This window comes from Malaclemys terrapin, chromosome 3 (genome assembly GCF_027887155.1).
Source record: "Malaclemys terrapin pileata isolate rMalTer1 chromosome 3, rMalTer1.hap1, whole genome shotgun sequence".
NCBI lineage: Eukaryota > Metazoa > Chordata > Testudines > Emydidae > Malaclemys > Malaclemys terrapin.
In genome coordinates, this window is record NC_071507.1 from 3,326,167 (window position 1) to 3,346,984 (window position 20,818).

General features: G+C 64.5%; 2 protein-coding genes across 3 annotated transcripts in view; one reads left to right on the forward strand and one right to left on the reverse strand.

Moving 5' to 3' along the window:
- LOC128833829 (phosphofurin acidic cluster sorting protein 2-like) overlaps positions 1-2,914 on the forward strand; it is a 108,704-nt gene extending 105,790 nt beyond the window's left edge. For both annotated transcript variants that reach the window (XM_054022007.1, XM_054022008.1), the window contains 3 exons: positions 340-563; positions 689-802; positions 1,745-2,914. In XM_054022007.1, the coding sequence (XP_053877982.1) occupies positions 340-563; positions 689-802; positions 1,745-1,860 (454 nt within the window). In that variant the 3' untranslated portion in view covers positions 1,861-2,914. The remainder of the gene's footprint in view (positions 1-339; positions 564-688; positions 803-1,744) is intronic.
- A 517-nt stretch (positions 2,915-3,431) lies between these two features.
- Positions 3,432-20,818, reverse strand: part of LOC128833828 (cullin-9-like) — a 43,533-nt gene continuing 26,146 nt past the window's right edge. The window contains exons 9-30 of the mRNA XM_054022006.1: positions 19,421-19,628; positions 18,981-19,174; positions 18,602-18,828; positions 17,945-18,179; positions 17,144-17,249; positions 16,452-16,679; positions 14,726-14,816; positions 14,467-14,638; positions 13,532-13,637; positions 11,788-11,883; positions 10,285-10,460; positions 9,556-9,689; positions 9,288-9,473; positions 8,473-8,588; positions 7,778-7,960; positions 7,110-7,267; positions 6,518-6,731; positions 6,006-6,177; positions 5,557-5,705; positions 4,950-5,067; positions 4,053-4,249; positions 3,432-3,977 (exon numbers count right to left, since the gene is read on the reverse strand). Coding sequence (XP_053877981.1) covers positions 3,681-3,977; positions 4,053-4,249; positions 4,950-5,067; positions 5,557-5,705; positions 6,006-6,177; positions 6,518-6,731; positions 7,110-7,267; positions 7,778-7,960; positions 8,473-8,588; positions 9,288-9,473; positions 9,556-9,689; positions 10,285-10,460; positions 11,788-11,883; positions 13,532-13,637; positions 14,467-14,638; positions 14,726-14,816; positions 16,452-16,679; positions 17,144-17,249; positions 17,945-18,179; positions 18,602-18,828; positions 18,981-19,174; positions 19,421-19,628 — 3,763 coding nt within the window. The 3' untranslated portion in view covers positions 3,432-3,680. The remainder of the gene's footprint in view (positions 3,978-4,052; positions 4,250-4,949; positions 5,068-5,556; positions 5,706-6,005; positions 6,178-6,517; positions 6,732-7,109; positions 7,268-7,777; positions 7,961-8,472; positions 8,589-9,287; positions 9,474-9,555; positions 9,690-10,284; positions 10,461-11,787; positions 11,884-13,531; positions 13,638-14,466; positions 14,639-14,725; positions 14,817-16,451; positions 16,680-17,143; positions 17,250-17,944; positions 18,180-18,601; positions 18,829-18,980; positions 19,175-19,420; positions 19,629-20,818) is intronic.

A 20,818-nucleotide genomic window follows, 5' to 3' on the forward strand; every position in this document is an offset into this window, starting at 1 on the left:
CCCAGCCCACCTGGCGTGTTCAACCTCCTCTGCGTCCCCTGGCCCAGAAGGGAGGGGGCCCATGCTGCACCGTGTGGGGTACACACTGCCAGGCAGTGAGGGGCGGGGGCTGTGCCACCCCCCCCCCCAGCCCCCGGGCCCAAGACTCTCTGGTTGTTAAATGAAAGCGGAGATTGCGGGTGATGCCCATGGGGAGGAGGGGCTGGAGCTGGCTGTAGGGCAGCGGGAGACCCGAATGGGGCTGGATCCAGAGGGATGCTGGTACAGGGAGGGGATGGCTAGGCTCAGCCCTGAGGGGCAGAGCGTGGCTGGGGCTATGTTGCTGTGGCTGTTGCCCAGGTCCCTGAGCCCCGGCGTGGAGGTGATGGGCCTGCAGGTCGACTACTGGACATGCCAGGGGCCGGAGAAGAAGAAGGAGGGAGAAAAGCGGGAGATGGGCTTGAAGAACACACTGAAGAGCAACTTCCGGTCGCTGCAGGTCAGCCGCGTGCCCAGCGCCGGGGAGCTGGTCCCCCCCAGCACCATGGCCATGACCGTGGTCACCAAGGAGAAGAACAAGAAAGGTAACGGCTGGCAAAGGCCCAGGCAGGGCCTGCACCTGTCCCAGCCTGCCCTGGAGGGGGCGGAGAGTCCCCGCCTGGCTCCCCTGGCAGGGCTGGCACTAGGAGTCTTTGCTTTCTCCTCCCAGTGATGTTCCTGAGTAAGAAACCCAAGGAGAAGGACCTGGAGCCCAAAAGCCAAGTCATTGAAGGGATTACGCGCCTGATCTGTACGGCTAAGCACCAGAACACCATGCTCCGAGGTGAGGGCGGCCCACCACCATGCCACACCCCTCCAGAGAGCCAGCCAGGCCAACAGCTCTGCCCCACCACTCGGACACCGGCAGGCTGCAGCGGGGGCTGGCTGAGCTCTGCCAGAATCTCTCCTTCCCCCCGGCCCAGCTCTGGGGGGGTGAGCTGGACATGCACACAGAGCCCTGCCCCGCACAGCTGAACTGCATGTGCGCTCTGAGCACAGCGACCAGAATGTTGGGCACCATTAGGAAAGGGATAGATAATAAGACAGAAAATATCCTATTGCCTCTCTATAAATCCATGGTACGCCCACATCTTGAACACTGTGCAGATGTGGTCGCCCCATCACTAAAAAGATCTATTGGATTTGGAAAAGGTTCAGAAAAGGGCAATAAAAATGATTAGGGGTTTAGAATGGCTGCCGTATGAGAAGAGATTAATAAGACGGGGACTTCTCAGTTTGGAAAAGAGACGACTGAGGGGGGATCTGATAGAGATCTATAAATTCATGACTGGTGTGGAGAAAGTAAACAAGGAAGTGCTATTTACTCCTCTTAACACAAGAACTAGGGGTCACCAAATGAAATTAATAGGCAGCAGGTTTAAAACACACAAAAGAAAGTATTTCTTCACACAATGTACAGTCAACCCATGGAACTCTTTGCCGGGGGATATTGTGAAAGCCAAGACTATAACAGGATTCAAAAAAGAACTAGATAAGTTCATGGAGGATAGGTCCATCAATGGCTATTAGCCGGGATAGGCAGGGATGGTGTCCCTAGCCTCTGTTTGCCAGATGCTGGATCACTTGGTGATTCCCTGTTCTGTTCATTCCCTCTGAAGCACCTGGCATTGGGCACTGTCGTAAGACAGGATACGGGGCTGGATGGACCGCTGGTCTGAGCCAGGGTGGCCGTTCTTACGTTTGGCGCTCTGCTCTCTCCTCTCAGTGTCCATCGACGGCGTGGAGTGGAACGACGTGAAGTTTTTCCAGCTAGCAGCGCAGTGGCCAACACACGTCAAGCATCTCCCCGTGGGCATCTTTGGCTACGCGAAGAGCGTGTGAGCCAGCCGGGCGGCCTGGGAGCCGGGACTCTGCTGAGTGTGGCAGGAGGCAGCGATGGCCATGGCCTGTCCCTTCTGCTGGGCCCCGCTCCAGGCCCTGGCTGTTCCCACTCAGTTTCTTTCCCCCAGGGGGCTTTTAACATGCAGCTCGAACTGGTGCAACAGGGGATCCACGTGGCTTCCAGCGCTGCCGCCCCCCAGGCCAGCCTCCCACTGGCAGGGGGCCACCCCAGGGAAGGGAGGGGGACTGGGAGCTGCTTGAGGGCGTCTTACTGGTGCTGCACCAGCAGACCAGGCTGCTCTGGCTCGTGCCAGGGGGTAGCTCAGCCAGTGGCACCCTCTGGCCAGGGCCTAACTCAGCCACCCCCTTTCGGCAGCTCCAGGCAGTTGAGGGGTCTCTGCCCCACCCTGCTGTTTTGGTTAGGGGGGGTCAGCCCTTGCTCAAGGCCCTGCAGCAGCCCCTAGACCTGGGCCCAGCCCCCCTGCCGGAGCTGCAGCCTGTGGACAAGCTGAGGCTCTCCTAGCGCTGCAGGTGGGGGCCTCCTCCTCCATCAGCTCCAGGGCCCCAGCGCTAGGGGAGCTGTGCTGCAGCGAGCCTGGGGGGCAGGCAATGGCTGGGGGGGAGCAGAAAGCTGGGCTGGCCCAGCTGTGCCCTCAGCGCCAGGAGTCAGCACCCAGCCCTTCACCGAGCCTCCACCCGTCAGTCCGAGCTGCAGCCCCCGCCCAGAAATGCTAGGGGCAGGCCCACCCGCTGCAGATGGGGGACCCTGGGCACGGGCTGGCATAGGGTTCACAGGAGGAGTGTGGCAGCCCCCCAGCCCTGGCACTGCAGCTGATCTCACACTCCTGCCCTCCGCCTGGCAGACTCCAAGCCCAGCCCAGCCCAGCCCCTCATGCTGCCAAACCACTCCCTGCCCTCGGAGACCCAAACTGGGGGCTGGGCGGCCGGCGGGGGCGTTACCCTGTTTTTTTTACAAGATTCTATTTTTTTTAAACTTACTGTATGGTTGCTTTTCTGAATTAATTTTAATAAATTAATGCTGGTACCACTGTGACAGGGGTGCAGGGTGTGTGCAGCTGGGCCCCGGGCGGGAAGGGGGTGCAGAGCCCCTCAGCCACGGCCAATGCTGCTGCCTCTCTCACAGCTGCGTTCTGGTGGGCGAGAACCCCACACGTGGCGGGCGCTGGGGGCCTACAAACCGGGCATGGCAATGGCTGCTGCAGATGCCGGGCGCTGCCCGGGGCGCAGCTCCTGGGAGACAGTGCCAGCCGGGGGGGGCACTCCTAGAGGCCAGGATTGCCAAGCCCAGCTCCAGGGACTTGCCATCAACGCTGACTCCCTCCTCCCCAGGCACATGGGAGAATCAGGAGCTGCCAATGGAGCCGGATGGCTCAATTCTGCCACTAGCCTAATGGGGGTGCTGGCACCAGCCTCACCAGAGCAAGGGAGGGAGCCCCCCATAACCTCCAGCGGTGCCCAAGCCCCTGCACACTGGGGGTGAGATGCCAGCTCTGCCGTTCCCTCGTAGGGCCCAGGGCTGCGGGCACAGATCAGCACAGGGAGGGCACAGATCAGCACAGCTGTTTTATTTAAATTAAAAACCTCAAGCCCTTGGGAATCGTGTCTTGTGCTCCAGGGGCAGTGGCTGGGCCCAGGCAGGACTTCTCTCCTGGCTCGAGCCCCAGGCGTGCCTAGACCCCCAGCACCAGGCAGCCAATGCACTGCCTGTGGGTGGGGCTCTGGCACCCCAGGGAGCAGTGCCGCGGGGCAGTGTCAGTGTCCGTGCCCGCCTGGCCCCCGCACACAGCCCCGCTCCGCTTCTACCTGAAGGTGGAGAAGGTCTGTCTCCTCTCGGCGCAGGCTGTGTTGGGCATCGTCTTGATCTCCACCGTCTGGAAGGTGACCTGGGGCGGGCGCTGCTGGGGCGGGGAGGGGGAGGGGGAGGGCGTGGGCTCCGTGGAGACGTACTCCAGCAGCTGGGGGTTGTCCTCCTGGCGCCGCACGTAGCCCTGGCTCAGCAGGTGCAGGGTGCAGGACAGCACGTCCGTGCTGCTGCAGCAGAAGCTGAGGAACTTCAGGGCAGGGCCAGACTCCCATTTCTGACAGGCGTCGATCACCTGGGGGGAAAGGGCGGTTACTCTGACTGCCGGGGCGCGGAGCCGCGCGGCCGCTCGCCTGCCAGGCCCCCGTACCTTGAACACCAGGTTATCGATGTGCAGCTCCTTCTCCCCTTTCAGGATCTGGATGATGAGGCAGCAGATGATGTTCCTCTTCCTCTCCAGGGTGCTTCCCTCGTCATCCTCCACGTTCAGGTACGTCTGCTTGGGGAGCAGCCACAGGCGCTGGCCGGCCGCCCGCGCCAGGGCCGCCTCGTTCAGACGCAGGACGCCTGGGACCGACACAGCCGCGCTCAGCCGTGCCCGGGGAACGGTTCCTCCAGCACCCCCGGCCCCAGCCCTCCATGGGCCCTCCCTCCCCTGTACCACCCCTCGGCCCCGCTTGGGGACCAGCCCCAGCCCTCCATGGGCCCTCCCCCCACATATCCCAGCCCCTCCATGTGCCCCCCCACACACACATATCCCACCGCCCAGCCCTGCTTGGGGACCAGCCCCAGCCCTCCATGGCCCTCCCCACACATATCCCAGCCCCTCCATGTGCCCCCCCACACACACATATCCCACCGCCCAGCCCTGCTTGGGGACCAGCCCCAAGGCCTCCCACATACCCACCCACACTCTGGCCCTGCTTGGGGACCAGCCCCAAGGCCTCCCACATACCCACCCACACTCTGGCCCTGCTTGGGGACCAGCCCCTCCACAGCCACCAGCCCAGTTCTTCCCCTCCCACTGCACCCCCCCCGGCCCTGCTTGGAGACTGGCCCCTCCAGACGCAAACCCCCTTCCAGCTCACAGACATGCCCCGTGCTCCCTGGCACCTGCTCTGGGTCCAGCCCAGCCCGGCCAACCCTCCACACCCCCACCAGGCCCAGCGCAGGGGCTCCAGGGCTCCATCCCCAGCTGTGGTCCCCCTGTTCAGGGACCACCCAGGGACAGGGCTCAACCCCCCCTGCCCGGTCCCCCCATACGCACCCCCCTGAGGCAGGCTCTGGGTCAGGATCCCGGCCTCTCCTGTCAGAGGTTTCAGTGCGTGGCTCAGCAGGACAGGAGACAGCCCCGTGGCCTGGGCCAGGGTCTCCACAGCAACTTCCTGCGGCGCAAAGGAGACAGGAAGTGAATACGCAGGGGCAGGGCCATGGCGGTGGGGCGATAGCTCTGGGGGCCAGGACAGGCCAACCAGGCCAGGTGTCTTGGGGCCACGGCCCAGGGGCTGGGGCAATGGGGCGAGGTCACTTTGGGCTGAGGGGGAAGGGCTGGGGGGAAGGGGGAGGGCAAAGGGGAGAGAATAACAACACAGATTCCTCTGGCACAAGCCACCTGGGGGAAACAGCGGCTGCTTGGCCACAGGGGGGCAGGGACCAGGGCTGTGGAGATGAGAGTCCAAGGGCTCAGGAGGGGGGGGGGGGGGGGGAACACGAGGGAAGGGGGGGGTGTCTGCCCAGGGGGGAGGACAGACCGTCTCTGCCCCATACGGATAAGCTGGGGGGAAGGCGCTCTCTGGGCTGCAAGGACAGGAGCAGTTGGTGCCCCATTTGCACCAGCTGTGAGATCCCACCCCCCAGGGGAGCGGGGGTCCCACCTGGGCGCTGTTGAAGCCCAGCAGGATGTACATCTGCAGGGTGGAGACGTGCAGGGTGGTGCTGCCCGCGAACCGGAGCTCCGCGTGGCCCAGCCACGTCCACTGCAGGCGCCGCGGCTTCGTGTGCTCCAGGCCAAACCGGCTCTGACCTGCAAGAGACGCGGCCAGTCCCAGCAAAGCCACCAGAGCGCCAGGCCCACGGGGTCCCTGAGCCAGCCGGGGCTGCCCCCCACCCCCAGGCTGGAGCTCACCCCACTGCTCAGCCTAGCCCCCGTTCCCCACCCTCCCCCTGGTGCCCCCTCTCCAGTCACACGCCCCCCCACCCCCCGGTGCTCCTTCCCCTGTCACATCCCCTCCGGTCCCCCCTCCCCTGTCACACACCGCTCCCCGCCACCACCATGGGGCACAGTGACCGCCCCCCCGCGCCCCCCCCCAGCACCCAGACTCACTGTTGGTGTAGAAGTCAGCGAACCGCGCTAAGTAGCCCCCGAGGGGCCGAGGGAAACACCTGCTGGGATCCTCCAGGTAGCAGAGCGGGGAGATGGTCCAGCAGCGCGGGGACAGGGCCAGCACCTTCACCTCCGGCTCCTCCTCCGGCTCGGGCGGCTCCTCCTCCATCGCCTGGGGACGGCGCAGGGGTGCCAGGGGTCAGGCTCCCGCCAGGGGCTCGTCTGCGGCACCTCCTGGGAAGGGAGGGGGCACGGCCCAGACCCCGCCCCACCGGGGAAGGGAGGGGCACGGCCCAGACCCCGCCCCCCAGGGAAAGGGAGGGGGCACGGCCCAGCCCCCGCCCCCCGCGGGAAGGGAGGGGCACGGCCCAGCCCCCGCCCCCCGGGGGAAAGGAGGGGGCATGGCCCAGACTCAGACCCCGCCCCCAGGGGAAGGGAGGGGCACCGCCCAGACCCCGCCCCCTGGGGGAAGGGAGGGGGCACGGCCCAGACCCCGCCCCCCGAGTTCTCACCACGTCCTCCTGGCCCGCGTCCAGCTCCAGCAGGTGCTTGTCGAGCTGCTGCAGCTGGAAGAGGTGGAATTGCTGTTGCAGCTCCTCCGACTCGCTCAGGCTCTTCAGCATCTGCTGGGGGAAGCGGTTGGGGAAGCAGAGCCCGATCTGCTCCACGACGGCCCGTTCCAGCCACACGTTCCCCTGGGCCAGGAGCCGGTCGCCCAGGTAATACCTGCAACGGCAGCCGGCCTCAGGGCGGGGCCAGAGCCCCCGCCTCCCCCCCGGAGCCACCCCCAATTCCCGGCCCCTGGGCCCCTCCCTGCCTTCGCTATGCCCTGGAGCAGGGCGTCCCGGCCGGCCGGCAGCTGGTGCTCGCTGTGGGGCCCGGGGCCGGACCTGACCCAGCCTGTGGGCCCCGTAGTGCCCTGCTGCCCCCCTGCAAGCCACGGCTGGGGACGCCGGCTCTGGGCTGGTGGCCGGGGTCCGGCTGGACTTTGGGGAGCCCACGGCCCGAGCCGACCCAGAGCCCCCATGACAAGCCAGGCACCAGCACCCGCTGACGTGCCGGGCGGGGGCACAGCTCCCCACGCCCCCGGCCGGGGCCCCTCACCGGTAGAAGTGCTCAAAGGTGTTGGCGAGCTCCAGGCCGGAGAGGAAGAGGATGGGCTCCAGGCTCCGCTGCAGCCGGTGCAGCGACTCCACGTTGCCTGCGTCTGTCTGGCTCTCCTGGATCCGCTGGTCCACGTAGCGAGCGAACTGCTCGCTCACCTGCGGGGCAGAGCGCCAGCTGCCAGGGCCTGCTCGGGGCGGCTCCCCACAGCAGCTCAGGGCACACCCACATGATGGGGGGGCTCGGGGGGAGGGAACAGTCCTGCAGAGGGGGAGGCCACTCCCTAGGAGCTGGGGTCATTCCCAGGGGTCACCCCACCCGTGGAGACAGGGAGGCGGAATCGGGGAGCGGCTCCGGGGGAGGCGGGGCCGTGGGAGCTGCGTGTCTGGGCGGTGAGCAAGGGGCCCGCTCCCTCTCAGGGCCCAGGGCTGTTGGAGCAGAAGCGGACGCAGCGGGGGTTAACTGGCAGAGACCCCCACGCACCTGGGACCCCTCAGACCCCGGACGGCAGCCAGGAGCGTGGCTGGGCAGAGCCGATGCCGGGGGACTCAGCCCCACTGGGGCGCAGGCAGCCTCTAGCCCCCCACGGGCTGGCACCGGCCGACCAGCCTGGAAGCGCTGCTGGGCCCCGGGCTCCCCCCCCAGGGCCAGGCCAGCCCCCCACTCACGTGCATGGCCGTCAGGAAGGAGAGCTGCAGCAGGCCCCCGGAGAAGCCCTGCCGCAGGGCCAGCGCGAAGGCCGTCTGCTGCCCGAACAGCTCCTCCATGGCGCTGCGCAGGCCCAGGTAGAGACGGCAGTACCGCTCCACGAAGTCCGGCCCCTGCCACCACGACTCCAGGAACCGCTTCACCTGGGCAGGGGCAGGTGGCACACGGTTACAGGCGGGCGGGGAGAGCCCCGGGGGGAGGGGGAGGTACAGGCTGGGTGCGGGGGGGTACAGGCTGGGCTGGACGCGGGGAGGGGACAGGCCGGGACAGGTGTCTGTGGGGGGCAGGATGGATGAGGGGGCGGGGGGAGAACGGGACATGACCAGGCGTGGGGAGGGAGGGCCCTGGGGGGATGGGCTGGTCAGCCCCAGGGGGTACAGGGTGGGCCGGGCGTGGGGGTGGCCCCCAAGGTGGGGAGGGTCTCAGGGGAACAGGCCAGGCCAGGCGTGGGTAGGTCTCTCCGTATCTAGTGTCCCATGGGCCTGGGGCAGGAGCCACAGAGACAGAGGTGGATGGGGGCCTGCTACCCCCATGCAGGGTGGGGAGGGGGTGGGCAGCAGATCCAAACACAGATCAACAGCCCCCCACACACACACACCTGCTGCTGCACCACGCCCCTCCCCCATCGCCCCCCCCACCCCCACCCCGCACACACCTGTTGCTGCACCACGCCCCTCCAGCACTGTGTAATCCCCGTCATGCTGCTGGGCTTCTTCCCCGACACCTTGGTGGCCCCAGAGCTGGTCTCCTTGTTCTTCCCGTTCTTCCCGTCTGCCACGGGGGGGCCAATGTGAGAGCAGTGCCCGGGGTGCAGGGCGAGGGCAGCGCCAACGCTACCCCCTCCCTGACCCCAAAGCCGCCTGTGGGGTGAGGGCTGGGCCCGACCCTCCCAGCCTCCCCGGCGGGGCCCAGTTCAGCCCCACACAGTCACTGAGTGGGGTGGGGGGTGCAGGGGCAAGCCTGGCGCTTGGGGCGGGTGGGAGCCAGCCAGCCCCAGGCACCCCGGGGCAGCGGAGTAGCCACGCCCGGCCGGGATCTTGCCCCCTACAACAGGGTTGGCCTTTGCAGAGGGGCGTCTGGCACCTGCCGGCTCTGCCTGTGGGCACCAGACCCACGGATCTGAGTGCTGGGCTAGGCCCCCACGTCTCTGTCTCCTACACCCCGGCCCCAGGGCCTTGAGGAGCAGCCTCTGCTGCACCAGGCCCAGGGTCTGCCCGCCCGCCCCGCAAAGCGCTCTCCCACCTCACCCCGCCTGCAGGCATCGGGCACACACAGGGTCGAGCCCAGCTCGGCGCCAGTGCCCGGCTCCGGCAGGACGTGCGAAAGGCAGCCCGGAGAGTCCTTACCCGTAGGGACCCCTCTCCCCACTCAGCCCCGGGCAGCACGCCAGGGCCTCCTCCCCCAGCCCCAGCCCGGGACCCGCCCCACTCCCTGCCTGGCCCCAAAGCCCCACGGGGGAAGGGCCCTTACTGGCTTTGACCGGGGCTCTCAGCTCCTCGGGCTCCGGGCTGCCGGGGTCCACGTGCACCAGCAGGTGACTCAGGCGCCGCACGCGGGAGTTGAAGATGGTGGCGCGGCTCTTGGCGCGTCGGGCCGTCTCCAGGTTCTCCAGGTACTCGCTCAGGAGCCAGGCCAGGGGGCTGACGCCGCTGGGATCTGCAAGGCCAGAAGGGGAGGCTGAGCCAGGCGGGCCGGGCGGGCTGGGGGCAGCGGGGAGCCAGGCAGGGGGAACCGGTACCTGGGCAGGTGATGCTCTGCACCAAGGGATTGATTAGGGCCTCCCAGCAGGTCCTGCCCAGAGCCTGGGCCGCCTCGTCATCGGGAAGGAAGCGATCGGCAAACACCTGCTCGTGCCGCAGGGCACAGTTCAGCCTGCAACAACAGAGACACCCGCACCAGTCACTGGTGGGGCCCTGGGGCCTTGGCAGCGCTGGGGGGCAGCTCCTGGGTACAGACACACACAGGGCAGGGCACTGCCGGGGGCTCTGTCAGCGCTGGGGGGACCCCGGGTAAAGACACACACACAGGGCAGGGCACTGCCGGGGGCTCTGTCAGCGCTGGGGGGACCCCAGGTACAGACACACACACAGGGCAGGGCACTGCCGGGGGCTCTGTCAGCGCAGGGGGGACCCCAGGTACAGACACACACAGGGCAGGGCACTGCCGGGGGCTCTGGGCAACGCTGGGGGGACCCCGGGTACAGACACACACAGGGCAGGGCACTGCCGGGGGCTCTGGGCAGCGCTGGGGGGGGGGGGACCCCGGGTACAGACACACACAGGGCAGGGCACTGCCGGGGGCTCTGTCAGCGCTTGGGGGACCCCAGGTACAGAAACACACACAGGGCAGGGCACTGCCGGGGGCTCTGTCAGCGCTGGGGGGACACCCCGGGTACAGACACACACACAGGGCAGGGCACTGCCGGGGGCTCTGTCAGCGCTGGGGGGACCCCGGGTACAGGCCTCACCTGTTGAAGAGCTGAAGCAGCTGCATGCGCTCGTCCGCGATCTCCTGGCACCACGTGTGCGCCTGGGTGGTGTAGAACAGGTACGTGCGCCGGCACAGCTGCTCCTTGAAGATCGGCCAGAAGGTGGGCTTGGGCCCCAGGATCTCGATGCCACGCACACGCGTGTCAATGCCACCCTGCACAGGGCACAAACCTCCCCGGTTAGACACAGGCCCACCAGGCTGAGCGACTCCCCACAGGGCGCCCCGGGCCAGGACTCTCGCTGCCCGTGGAGGCCCTGCGGGGGGCGAGGGAGGCCAGGGACCGGCTCGGCCGCACACAGGGACGGGGGTGTGACGTTGCACTCCGTATGTTTTATGGAAACGTGCTTGTGAGTGTGACTATGATGTAACTGGAATATGCTGTATGCAAAAGGTCTCTTGTAAGGTATCATAGCAAAGGTTATAACCTACTGAATATGTTCCTCCTACTTCTATGCATGTATCATTCTTGTATCTGAAGCTAGAAATATGAAGTGTAACTCTGAGGGCCTGTTGTAATTATGCAAAGTGTGGGCCATTAATGGTGGCTTAGAATCGTGATGGCTCCCAGTGACTGGGACAATTGGTTGTAAATGGTTTATTTACCTGTGTAGGTGTGGGCCAGCCCGGGAAGAATGGAGACTAGATCTTACAGCAACAATGACCATGTCACATGATACTGGAATCCATCTTAGATCTGGTACTTTTCCATTTAGAAGGAGGAGTGGGGACCCAGAGAGACAAAGGATTCCCACCTTGTGCCAAAGCTTTAAAAGGGGGTGGAGCAGGACAAAGGGGGCTGCCAGTCATGAGAAATCCCCTGCTTACCACCTGAGATGTCTGCTGGAACGAACAAGGACTGGACCAGGGGAAAGGATCGGGCCCAGACTGGGAAGGAGTCTAGTCTATGAAAGAAGCTTATTGGAACATCTCTGAGGGTCAGATATAACCTGTAATCAGTGTCTTAATGTATTTAGACTTGCGTGTTTTTGCTTGGTGACTTACTTTGTTCTGTCTCTTATTACTTGAAACCACTTAAATCCTACTTTTTATACTTAATACAATCACTTTTGTTTATTAATAAACCCAGAGAAAGTGATTAATACCTGGGGGAGCAAACAGCTGTGCATCTCTCTCTATCAGTGTTATAGAGGGTGGACAATTTATGAATTTACCCTGTATAAGCTTTATACAGAGTAAAACGGATTTATTTGGGGTTTGGATCCCATTGGGAGCTGGGTGTCTGGGTGCTGGAGATAGGAAACCTGCTGAGCTGTTTTCAGTTAAGTCTGCAGCTTTGGGGACGTGGACCAGACCCTGGGTCGGGTTGCAGCAGGCTGGCATGTCTGGCTCAACAAGGCAGGGTTCTGGAGTCCCAAGCTGGCAGGGAAAAACGGGCTCAGAGGCAAATTCAGCGCATCAGGTGACAGTCCCAAGGGGGTCCCTGTGACCGAACCCGTCGGGGGGCCGCCAGCACACCCACCTGCTGGCAGCGCTTGATCTTGATCTGGATGATGGGCCAGAAGCGGGTCAGGTTCTCCAGAAGGATCACTCTGCTGGCCGAGGGCATGACGTTCACCTGGGGGGGCAGGAGAGATATAAGCCATCAGGTCACAGAGATGACGAGGCCGCAAGAGATTTCGCCCTGCGGGAGTGTTGTCCAGGCCCAGCCCCCAGAGCTACGTGAAGTGAAGCTGTGGGGTTAGCGGCGTGCAGGAACACGGGCCCCAAAGGGACGGGGCAAGGAGACGACCAGTAGCTGGGACGCGACTAGCCAGCAAAGCCTCTGCCGCTCCGTCAGGCAGCCCCAGGGCCCCTCCCAGCCACACCTGCGGAGATCACAGAAACCACTACTCTGCTGGAGCAGTCAGACGCGCCAGACCTCTCCACTGCTCCCTGCTGCCCCCTCCCGGCAGGGCCAATGGAAGACCAGCCCCTGGGAGCTCCACCGCGCTCAGGAGCTGCCGTCAACCCACCAGGAGAGGCCGCAGAGACCAGAACCGATGGGGACGGAGAGGTGTCGCCGGTCACGGGAACTGGCCGACAGCCATAGACCAGTGGCCCGTCTGAGTGAGACGCAGATCTCCCGTCGTACCCCTGGGGCTTCCAGCCCGAGTGGTGCTACTAACCCAGCGCCACACCCCGCTCCCAGTGCCCAGGGGGCTGTAACTGACCCTGCTCCGTCCGCACGCAGCCAGCCGAGCAGGTTCCCAGCACCGCCAGCCCCAGCGCCCAGATCAGGCCCATCCACTGGGTTTGGAGCTGGGGGGGTCCCAATTTCCAGCTTTTCTCTGCAGCGGGGGGGCTGGAGCCTCACTCGGGAAGTGACAGGTGGGATTCTCATGGAATCACCTGCCCCCAGAAGCTGCGGCTTTAAGGAGCAGCCCAGTCGTGCCGAGATCTGGTGCCAGCGCCGTCACTAAGCACAGACCCAGTTCCCCGCACACCCGGCCGGCCACCAGCACGGATGTACATGCTGCTCCCAGTAGGAACGCGCAGGCCTGCCTGTCTGCCCCGCCCACCCCCATGTCCCTCCCCAATGACCTCCTGGGACTCAGCGCTGCCTCGGGGGCTGGAAGGCGGCTCCTCTCGGTCCCTCCTCTGCTCTATGGCCACTGTGCAGCGGAGACTAGCACAATCCAAGCTAGGCACACGGCCCGGCCCAGACAGCGCCTCTGGGTTCTGGCTAGAGGTTTCCCTGGACAGCTCACTCGGGCGTGGGCCAGGTGGGTAACAGGTCTGGGGAAGCAGAGGGCGGGAGGGTGGCAGGGTCTAGCAGCAGAAAGGGCAGCAGCTAGGACAAGGCAGACTGTGCCAGGCCTGCACGGGGTGGACAAGGAGCAGGACAGGAGGGGAAGCCAGGACTTAGCCACTGGGATGTCTTGCCCCTCCCCCTGGAGCAGCTGGTCCTGGCCAGCGTTGGAGATGGACCCTGAGCTTGGGGCCCTGCCCTGCTCCTGCCCGCCTAGGAGAGCCCTGGTGATGTGCCCGCCAGGACAGGGCCTACAGGCCTGGGGCTGGCGACTCCCTGCACCTTGGGTGCTGCCTGCCCCAATTCCAAGGCGGTCGTGGCCCCGCCGGCCTGGGCCGGGCTGCCCCAGCTCCACACTGACCAGAAGAGGTGGGCGCTGGCAGGTGCGAAGCTCTCAGCCTGCGCGCGCCCTGCTAGGGAGCCCCCAAGCCACAGGACCCCCTCTCCTGTCCGGGGCAGCCAGGGCCACACTCACCGTATTGAGCTCGGTGCTGATGCTGGCCGGGTTCTCTCCTCCCATGACCACGATCCGGGCTGGCATGTAGCTGGAATCCTCGCTGGCCACCAGCAGGCTCATCTGTCTGCAGCCGGGGAGAGTCACAGCGTCGGCACCGGCCCATTTCTGGGCTGTGCTCCAGGCCGGAGCCTACGGTGCCCGTCCCGAGGGGCACGTCCGCCAGCGGTCTCAGAGCCTCGCATGGCCGCCAGTCCTAACGGGAGCCCCTGACCCCAGCTCCTGGGGGGCTGCACCTGGCGCTGCATTGCTCTGGGCCAACAGTGCCAACAGCCATCCCAGCAGGGCGTATGGCGCCCGTGGACACAGACGAGGGCCCTGCATGGCTGGGTACTGGAAAGAGAACCCACCCCAGCCAGGAACCAGCATGTGCAGCCCCCGTGTGCCACCTTGGGCACCCTGCCATCCCTCGCCACATTGTTACCTGGGCCCAACCCCCCCAACCCTGGGACACCCTGGGCAGCCAGGCATCCCTGCCCACCTGATCCCACCCCCATCCCCAGGACACCCTGGGCAACAGCCACCCCCCTGCCCACCTGATCCCACCCCCATCCCTGGGACACCCTGGGCAGCCAGCCACCCCCTGCCCACCTGATCCCACCCCCATCTCCGGGACACCCTGGGCAGCCAGCCACCCCCTGCCCACCTGATCCCACCCCCATCCCTGGGACACCCTGGGCAGCCAGCCACCCCCTGCCCACCTGATCCCACCCGCATCCCCGGGAACACCCCTGTGCCACCACGGGCACCCTGCCACCCCTTGCCCAATGCTTACCCCACCCCAAAGCCACCCCCCGCCCACCTGATCCCTCCCGCAGCCCCGGGACATGCTCTTTGCCGCCCGGCACACACAGCCATACCCCCCCGGGGGCCAGTACCCACAGCCCCCGCCCCACCTGACCACCACGCCGCGGTGCATGTAGATGTTGATGTAGTGCGAGCCGGTGCTGCCGTTGGACTCCCAGTAGGTCTTGGGGTTCCTGTCCGTCAGCTTGTTGGCTCGGTGGGAGTTCGAGGAAACCTCCAGCTTCTCCCAGCACTTGTCCTCCTTCACTTCCACGCTGGAGCCTGCAGGGAGAGGGGACAGCGCTGAAGGGAGCTGGGCGGGGGCACAGCTGGGGCAGGGGGGCCCCGGGCGACACCCCCAGCACTGACCCTGGCAGAGGTTGCGCAGGAAGACGTCGAAGAAGGGGATGTTGATGGGCTGGTGACTCCGTCTATGCTCCTCAATCTGACCCAGCACCATCTGGAAGAGAAGAGGGCGCAAACCATCAATGGGGGGGGACCTGGCAGCCCCCGCCCCCACTGCTCGATCGCTGGACACTGGGCAGCAACCAGCCCCCGAGGAACGCAGCCCCACAGGTGGGGAGGGGGGAACTGAGTGAACTGGGTCCAGAGAGAGCTTCTGCCCCATGGCCACTCCCCCCACTTCACACACCACCATCCCCTCCCTGCCCACACCCTTCCAGAGACTACCAACCCCTCTCCCCACCTGCAGACCACTCCCTGGTCACCCCTTCCAGAGACCACCAACCTCTGTGACACCCTGTACCCCATGTTCACCACTTGTATATGGTTATATTTTGTACAAAGTACGCCTTGTGAAGTATCATTTGAAAAGTCATAAACTGCTGAATATCATTGTCCTGTTAAGATGTGTTTAACAACACTGTGTGTAAAGCTAGGAGATTTTACTGCATGATTGTTACTGAAATAAGGTGCCGTTTTGGGTAACGCCCACAAACTAATTGTTCAGAGACAAAGACGCCCTAGCACGCCAGCAAAGTACCAAAGAGCCGTTAAGTACTAAATCAGACATTCACCAGCTGGGGGTGAGGGGAGGGAAACAAGGAACTTACAATTCATCAGGAGGGCAGTTTGGAGCTCAGGTACGCAACAGCACTGCCCGACCCCATGACCCAGCACGGATTTTTCCAGCACAAAGGGCAGGAGTATAAGAAAGGGGGAAATGTCCCGCGCCCCCGTCTCCTCTGTCCATCTCTCTGCTCATGACAACAATGACGCACAAGGAGCTGAACAAAGGGGGGAGTGGTCCCAGGCTGGGAAAAGACACAGCCTGTGAAATGTGTTGCAGTTGCTGGGGAGAAAAACTCCTCCTTTTGCTTTAAACCTACTAGTCCTGGTAAAGTTTAGGAATTTGCTTGTGTGTTTCTCCTTTTATTCCTTTTGTGACCAGTTCTGACTGTTCTGCCTTCCCACCTGTGTCACTTAAAATCCACCCTTCTCTGGTTAATACACTTGTCTCATGGCTCTATCTAAACCCGTGTGTTGACTGGCGTGTTTGGGAAACCTCTGCTTGAGACACCAAAGGCTGGCGCCTGATCTCCAGAGCTGGAATGACGAGTGAGGAGCTTACGCTGCCCGGGAGAGTTCGGCGCAGTGCAAGAGGCAAGGCTGGGGCGGGGGCTCTGCGGGTGTCGCCCTGTATGTAATTCATGGACGGCTGGGCACAGCAGCACGTACTCAGCTGGGAGCGACTGCGCGCTGGGGGCTGGGAGTGAGCAGAGCCTGCACCGGTGGCTGTTCCCAGCAAAGCAGTGTAAAAGGCGTCCCAGGCGGGAGAGCTAAGGGGACCCAACAGTCCAGGCTGCACCATGGGGAAAGTCACGCCCTCCCTCACGCCAGGCCACCCCCTGCAGAGACCACCTGCCCTCCCCCCTCGCCCCCCCCCAAGAGACAGCCTGGGGCCCCCGTCTGCTCTCGACCCAGATCAGCGCCCCGGCAGGCAGAGGTTCCACCCACCCGTCGGGCAGGCCGCCCCAGGCGGGGGGGGGGGGGGGTGTCTCCCTCATGGCAGAGCCCCTGTTCACTGGGCGGGGTCGGGACGCACACCCCACACCAAGCACGTGCCCCGGCTCACCTGGATGCAGCCGGCCAGGATGCTGGTGGTCAGCTTCTGATAGAGGCTGGCGTATTTCTCACAGTCGGTCACCAGGTCCCGCAGCTCCGACCCCAGCAGCAGGTTGGAGTTGTGCTTGTCCAGGGCTTTGGACAGGGCCTCCTTGGTGCCCAGGCGGCACATCACCACGGCGCAGTCCTTGTTGGTGGTGGCCAGGCGGTGGAGGAAGCGAACGAACTCCTGCACCACCTGCAAAGGGAGCAGCGCGGCCTGGGGGTTGGCGGCACCGGCCTGGTAGCCAGGAGACCTGCTTCTAGTCCCACCTCTGCCAGGGGGCTGGGGCGAGTCCCTGCTCTCCCTAGGGCAGTCGCCCTCCGCCCGTCTGGTCTATGGGGAGCACAGCTCCCAGGGGCAGGGTGGCTCCCAGCTCCTGCGGGGCCCGGGCTGGAGTCTGACAGAACAGAGACAGGCCCCAGCCTGGCCTGGGGGGCGCTGAGTAAAGGGGTGATGCCGGGCGCCACAGGCCCAGCTTCCCCGGGATAGGCCTGGCGCAGATCAGGGCTGTTACGAGCCAAGGCACCGGGCAGAGACTTCGCCAGCAATTCCTGCTGCGAGCCCGTAACTGGGGCGGAGCGAGGAGTCCCTCCCTACCCCCACGTCCTGCTCCCGGACTCTCCCCTTGCCCCCCGACAGGGCCCCCCCAGCCCCCTCACCTCCCGCTCGGTGCTGGGGGCGCTCATGGAGGACAGACAGGGCTCGATGCTCTCGTGCCAGGGCAGCGCCTCCTCCTGGTAACTGTCCAGGAGCTTGTTCAAAATCCTGCACAAGAGACGGGGAAAGGTGGGGCCTGAGGGGAGAGGCCAGCGGCTGCCAGTGCCCCGATCCCCCCGTGTGCCCGGCCCTCTGGCTGCACGGGCCACTCTCACCCCATGCCTGCCCCCGCCCCTCATGACCCTCACCCCATCCCTCCCCACTGCCTCGGGAAACCCCAACTGACCACACACACACCCGCCTCGGGACAGCCCCAACCCCCACCCCACCCTCTCACCTCGGGAAACCCCAACTGATCACACACACACCCGCCTCGGAACAGCCCCAACCAACCCTGACCCCCCAATACACCCCCCCCCCCGGACAGCCCCAACCAACCCCGACCCCCCAAAACAGCCACCCCCAGCCCCAGGAGAGCCCCAACCAGACAGGCCCCACTGGCTCCCATTCCACCTGGGACATCCCAGCCACACTCTGGCAGCACAACCCACGGATCCCTGGCCAAGGTCCCCCTCCCCCGGCGTCACCCGAGGCTCCCTGACCCCCTCCTCCCCCACCAGTGTCACCTGAGGATCCCCAGTTCCCCCTTTTCCCCACAGTGTCACCCCAGGATCCCCGGCCGCCCCCCACCCCGAGTGTCACTGAGGACCTGGCGGCCGCCGCCCCCCCCCCCAGTGTCCCCGAGGGCCCGGCCGCCCCCCACCCCGAGTGTCCCCGAGGACCCGGCCACGCCCCGCACTCACCGGAGGGTCCCCAGCTGCACGGCCTTCTCGGCCCCCAGCTGCTCCAGGCTGCGCAGCAGAAGCAGGAAGTGCTGGGGGTCCCGCAGGGCCTCGGCCCCCTCGCTCTCGGGGCCGGCCTCGTCGCAGACGCAGCGCTCCAGGGCCAGCACCAGCTCCTTGGAGAGGCTGCCCTCCTGCAGGCGGCCCAGCAGCGTCTGCACGTCCACGTCCTTCAGCTCCAGGGCTGAGCCCGCCTCTGCCACAGGGAGAGAGCCGTGGGGCCGGGGCAGGGGCAGGGGCAGGGCACTGCATGCTGCCGGCTGCACGCTCACAGGCAGTGTGGGGCTGGGGGCACCAGGTGCCCTGAACCCCCGTCCTCAGGCTCTCAGATGGGGCTGTGGGTGGGGGGCAGGGGGCTCCGCACCTGCCGTTCCCAGGGTCTCAGACACGGGCTGTGGAGGGGAAGGGGTTGGGGGCTCCGTGCCTGCCGTTCCCAGGGTCTCAGACACGGGCTGTGGAGGGGAAGGGGTTGGGGGCTCCATGCCTGCCGTTCCCAGGCTCGTAGGCGGGGCTGGGCAGGGGCTGCAGCGGTGGTTGTGGGGCATGGGGCCCTGTACCTGCCATCCCCAGGCTCTCAGGCAGGGGCTGTCGCAGGGGTGGGGTGGGGGGGCTCTGTACCTGCCGTGTCCAGGTTCGTGGGGAGCTGGTGCTCCGCCAGGCGGCTGAGCGCGATCTGGGCCAGCGTCTCGTTGGCGTGGCTGGGGGCGGTGGAGTCCTGGCACCCCTGGCAGCAGCTCTGCAGGGCCGAGTGGATGTCACAGCTCACCAGCTGCTCGGCCAGGCCCCGGTGGCTGTCGATCAGCAGGCCGGCCACCAGCAGGCCGTTCTGCACGGCCGACGAGGCCCTGCGGGACAGAGCGCAAGGGTGAGTGCCCGTGGGCACCAGCCGCTGCTCCTCTTCAGTGGGTCTGTGGGGCGGTCAGACATCCCCCAGAGCCTCCAGGGAGCTGCCCCCCAACACTGCCCCCACGGAAATGACCCCGCTCAGCCCCCATACCCAGCGGTGCCCTGCATGGTGCGGATGGCGGCAGGCAGGGCGCAGAGCAGGCTGTCCGAGTCCTTGCTGGAGGCGGAGCCGATGCTGACGAAGATCTCCCATATCATCGGGGCATCGGCGTGGTTCAGGGGATAGGGCTTCTCGCTGGCACCCAGCAGCTCGCAGGTCCCGGCGCCCACCAGCACCTTCAGAGCCTGGGAGGCCAAGGGAGCCAGTCAGGGAGGAGAGCCAGTGGCACCAGCCCCAGGCCGAGAACACAAGGCTGCCCAACGCATCCTGGCATCCCCCTGGGATCCCCACACTGGCCACCCCACCCCGCCCTCTCCCACACAGGATCCCGGCATGTCCCCACCTGAGCCCACTACAGCCACCACCTCCCTGTGAGCCGCACTTCTCCCCCCAACAGATGCCCGGCCCCGCAGCTGCCGGCGCGCACTCACCGCCAGGCCGGCCTGCTGGACCAGCGCCGAGGGGGCGTACTCCTGCATGCAGGCCAGCACGGCACGCACCCCGCCCTCCGTGGCGAAGAGCACGCGCCAGTCGTACTTGGCCATCAGCACGCAGAGCAGGCGCAGCGCCAGTACCACCAGCAGCTTCTCCTTCACCTGGTTGGTCAGCAGCTCCACCAGCATCTTCACCAGCTTCTCCCTGCGGGGAGCAACGGCGGGCGGGTGAGGAGCCGGGCTTCGGCAACCCGGGACTGACCTGCTGCGTGGCTCCAGGTCAGCTCTGGCCCAGAAACCAGATCCCCGGGCCCCGTACAGGCCTCCCACTCCTCCTGGCCCCACCCCGTCCCCCACTCCCCAAACCCTTACAGGAGTCCCAGCAGGGCAGCCAGGTTTGATTTCCAGCTATCCAGAGGTGCAGAATCCACCCCTGCCATGGGAGTTTTTTCCGATGACTCAGCAGATGAAATTCAATATTGATAAATGCAAAGTGATGCACACTTTGGAAAACATCATCCCAACTATCCATATAAAATGATGGGGTCTAAATTAGCTGTTACCACTCAAGAAAGTGATATTGGAGTTATTGTGGATAGTTCTCTGTAAACATCCACTCAATGTGCAGCGGCAGTCAAAAAAGCAAACAGAATGTTGGGAACTATTAAGAAAGGGATAGACAAGAAGATAGAAAATATCCTATTGCCTCTACATAAATCCATGGTACGCTCACATCTTGAATCCTGTGTGCAGATGTGGTCCCCCCATCGCTAAAAAGATCTATTGGACTTGAAAAAGGTTCAGAAAAGGGCAATAAAAATGATTAGGGGTTTGGAATGGCTGCCGTATGAAGAGAGATTAATAAGACTGGGACTTTTCAGCTTGGAAAAGAGATGACTAAGGGGAGATATGATAGAGGGCTATAAAATCATGACGGGTGTGGAGAAAGTAAATAAGGAAGTGTTATGTACTCCTTCTCATAACACACAAACTAGGGTCACCAAATGAAATTAATAGGCAGCAGGTTTAAAACAAACAAAAGGAAGTATTTCTTTCATATAATGCACAGTCAACCTGTGGAACTCCTTGCCAGAGGATGTTGTGAAGGCCAAGACTATAACAGGGTTCAAAAAAGAACTAGATAAATTCATGGAGGATAGGTCCAACAATATCTATTAGCCAGGGTGTGCAGGGATGGTGTCCCTTGCCTCTGTTTGCCAGAAGCTGGGAATAGGCGACAGGGGATAGATCACTTGACGATTCCCTGTTCTGTTCATTCCCTCTGGGGCACCTGGCATTGGCCACTAGCGGCAGACAGGATACTGGGCTAGATGGATCATTGGTCTGACCCCGTGTGGCCGTTCTTATCACCCTCCCTGGTAAACATCTGGGCCT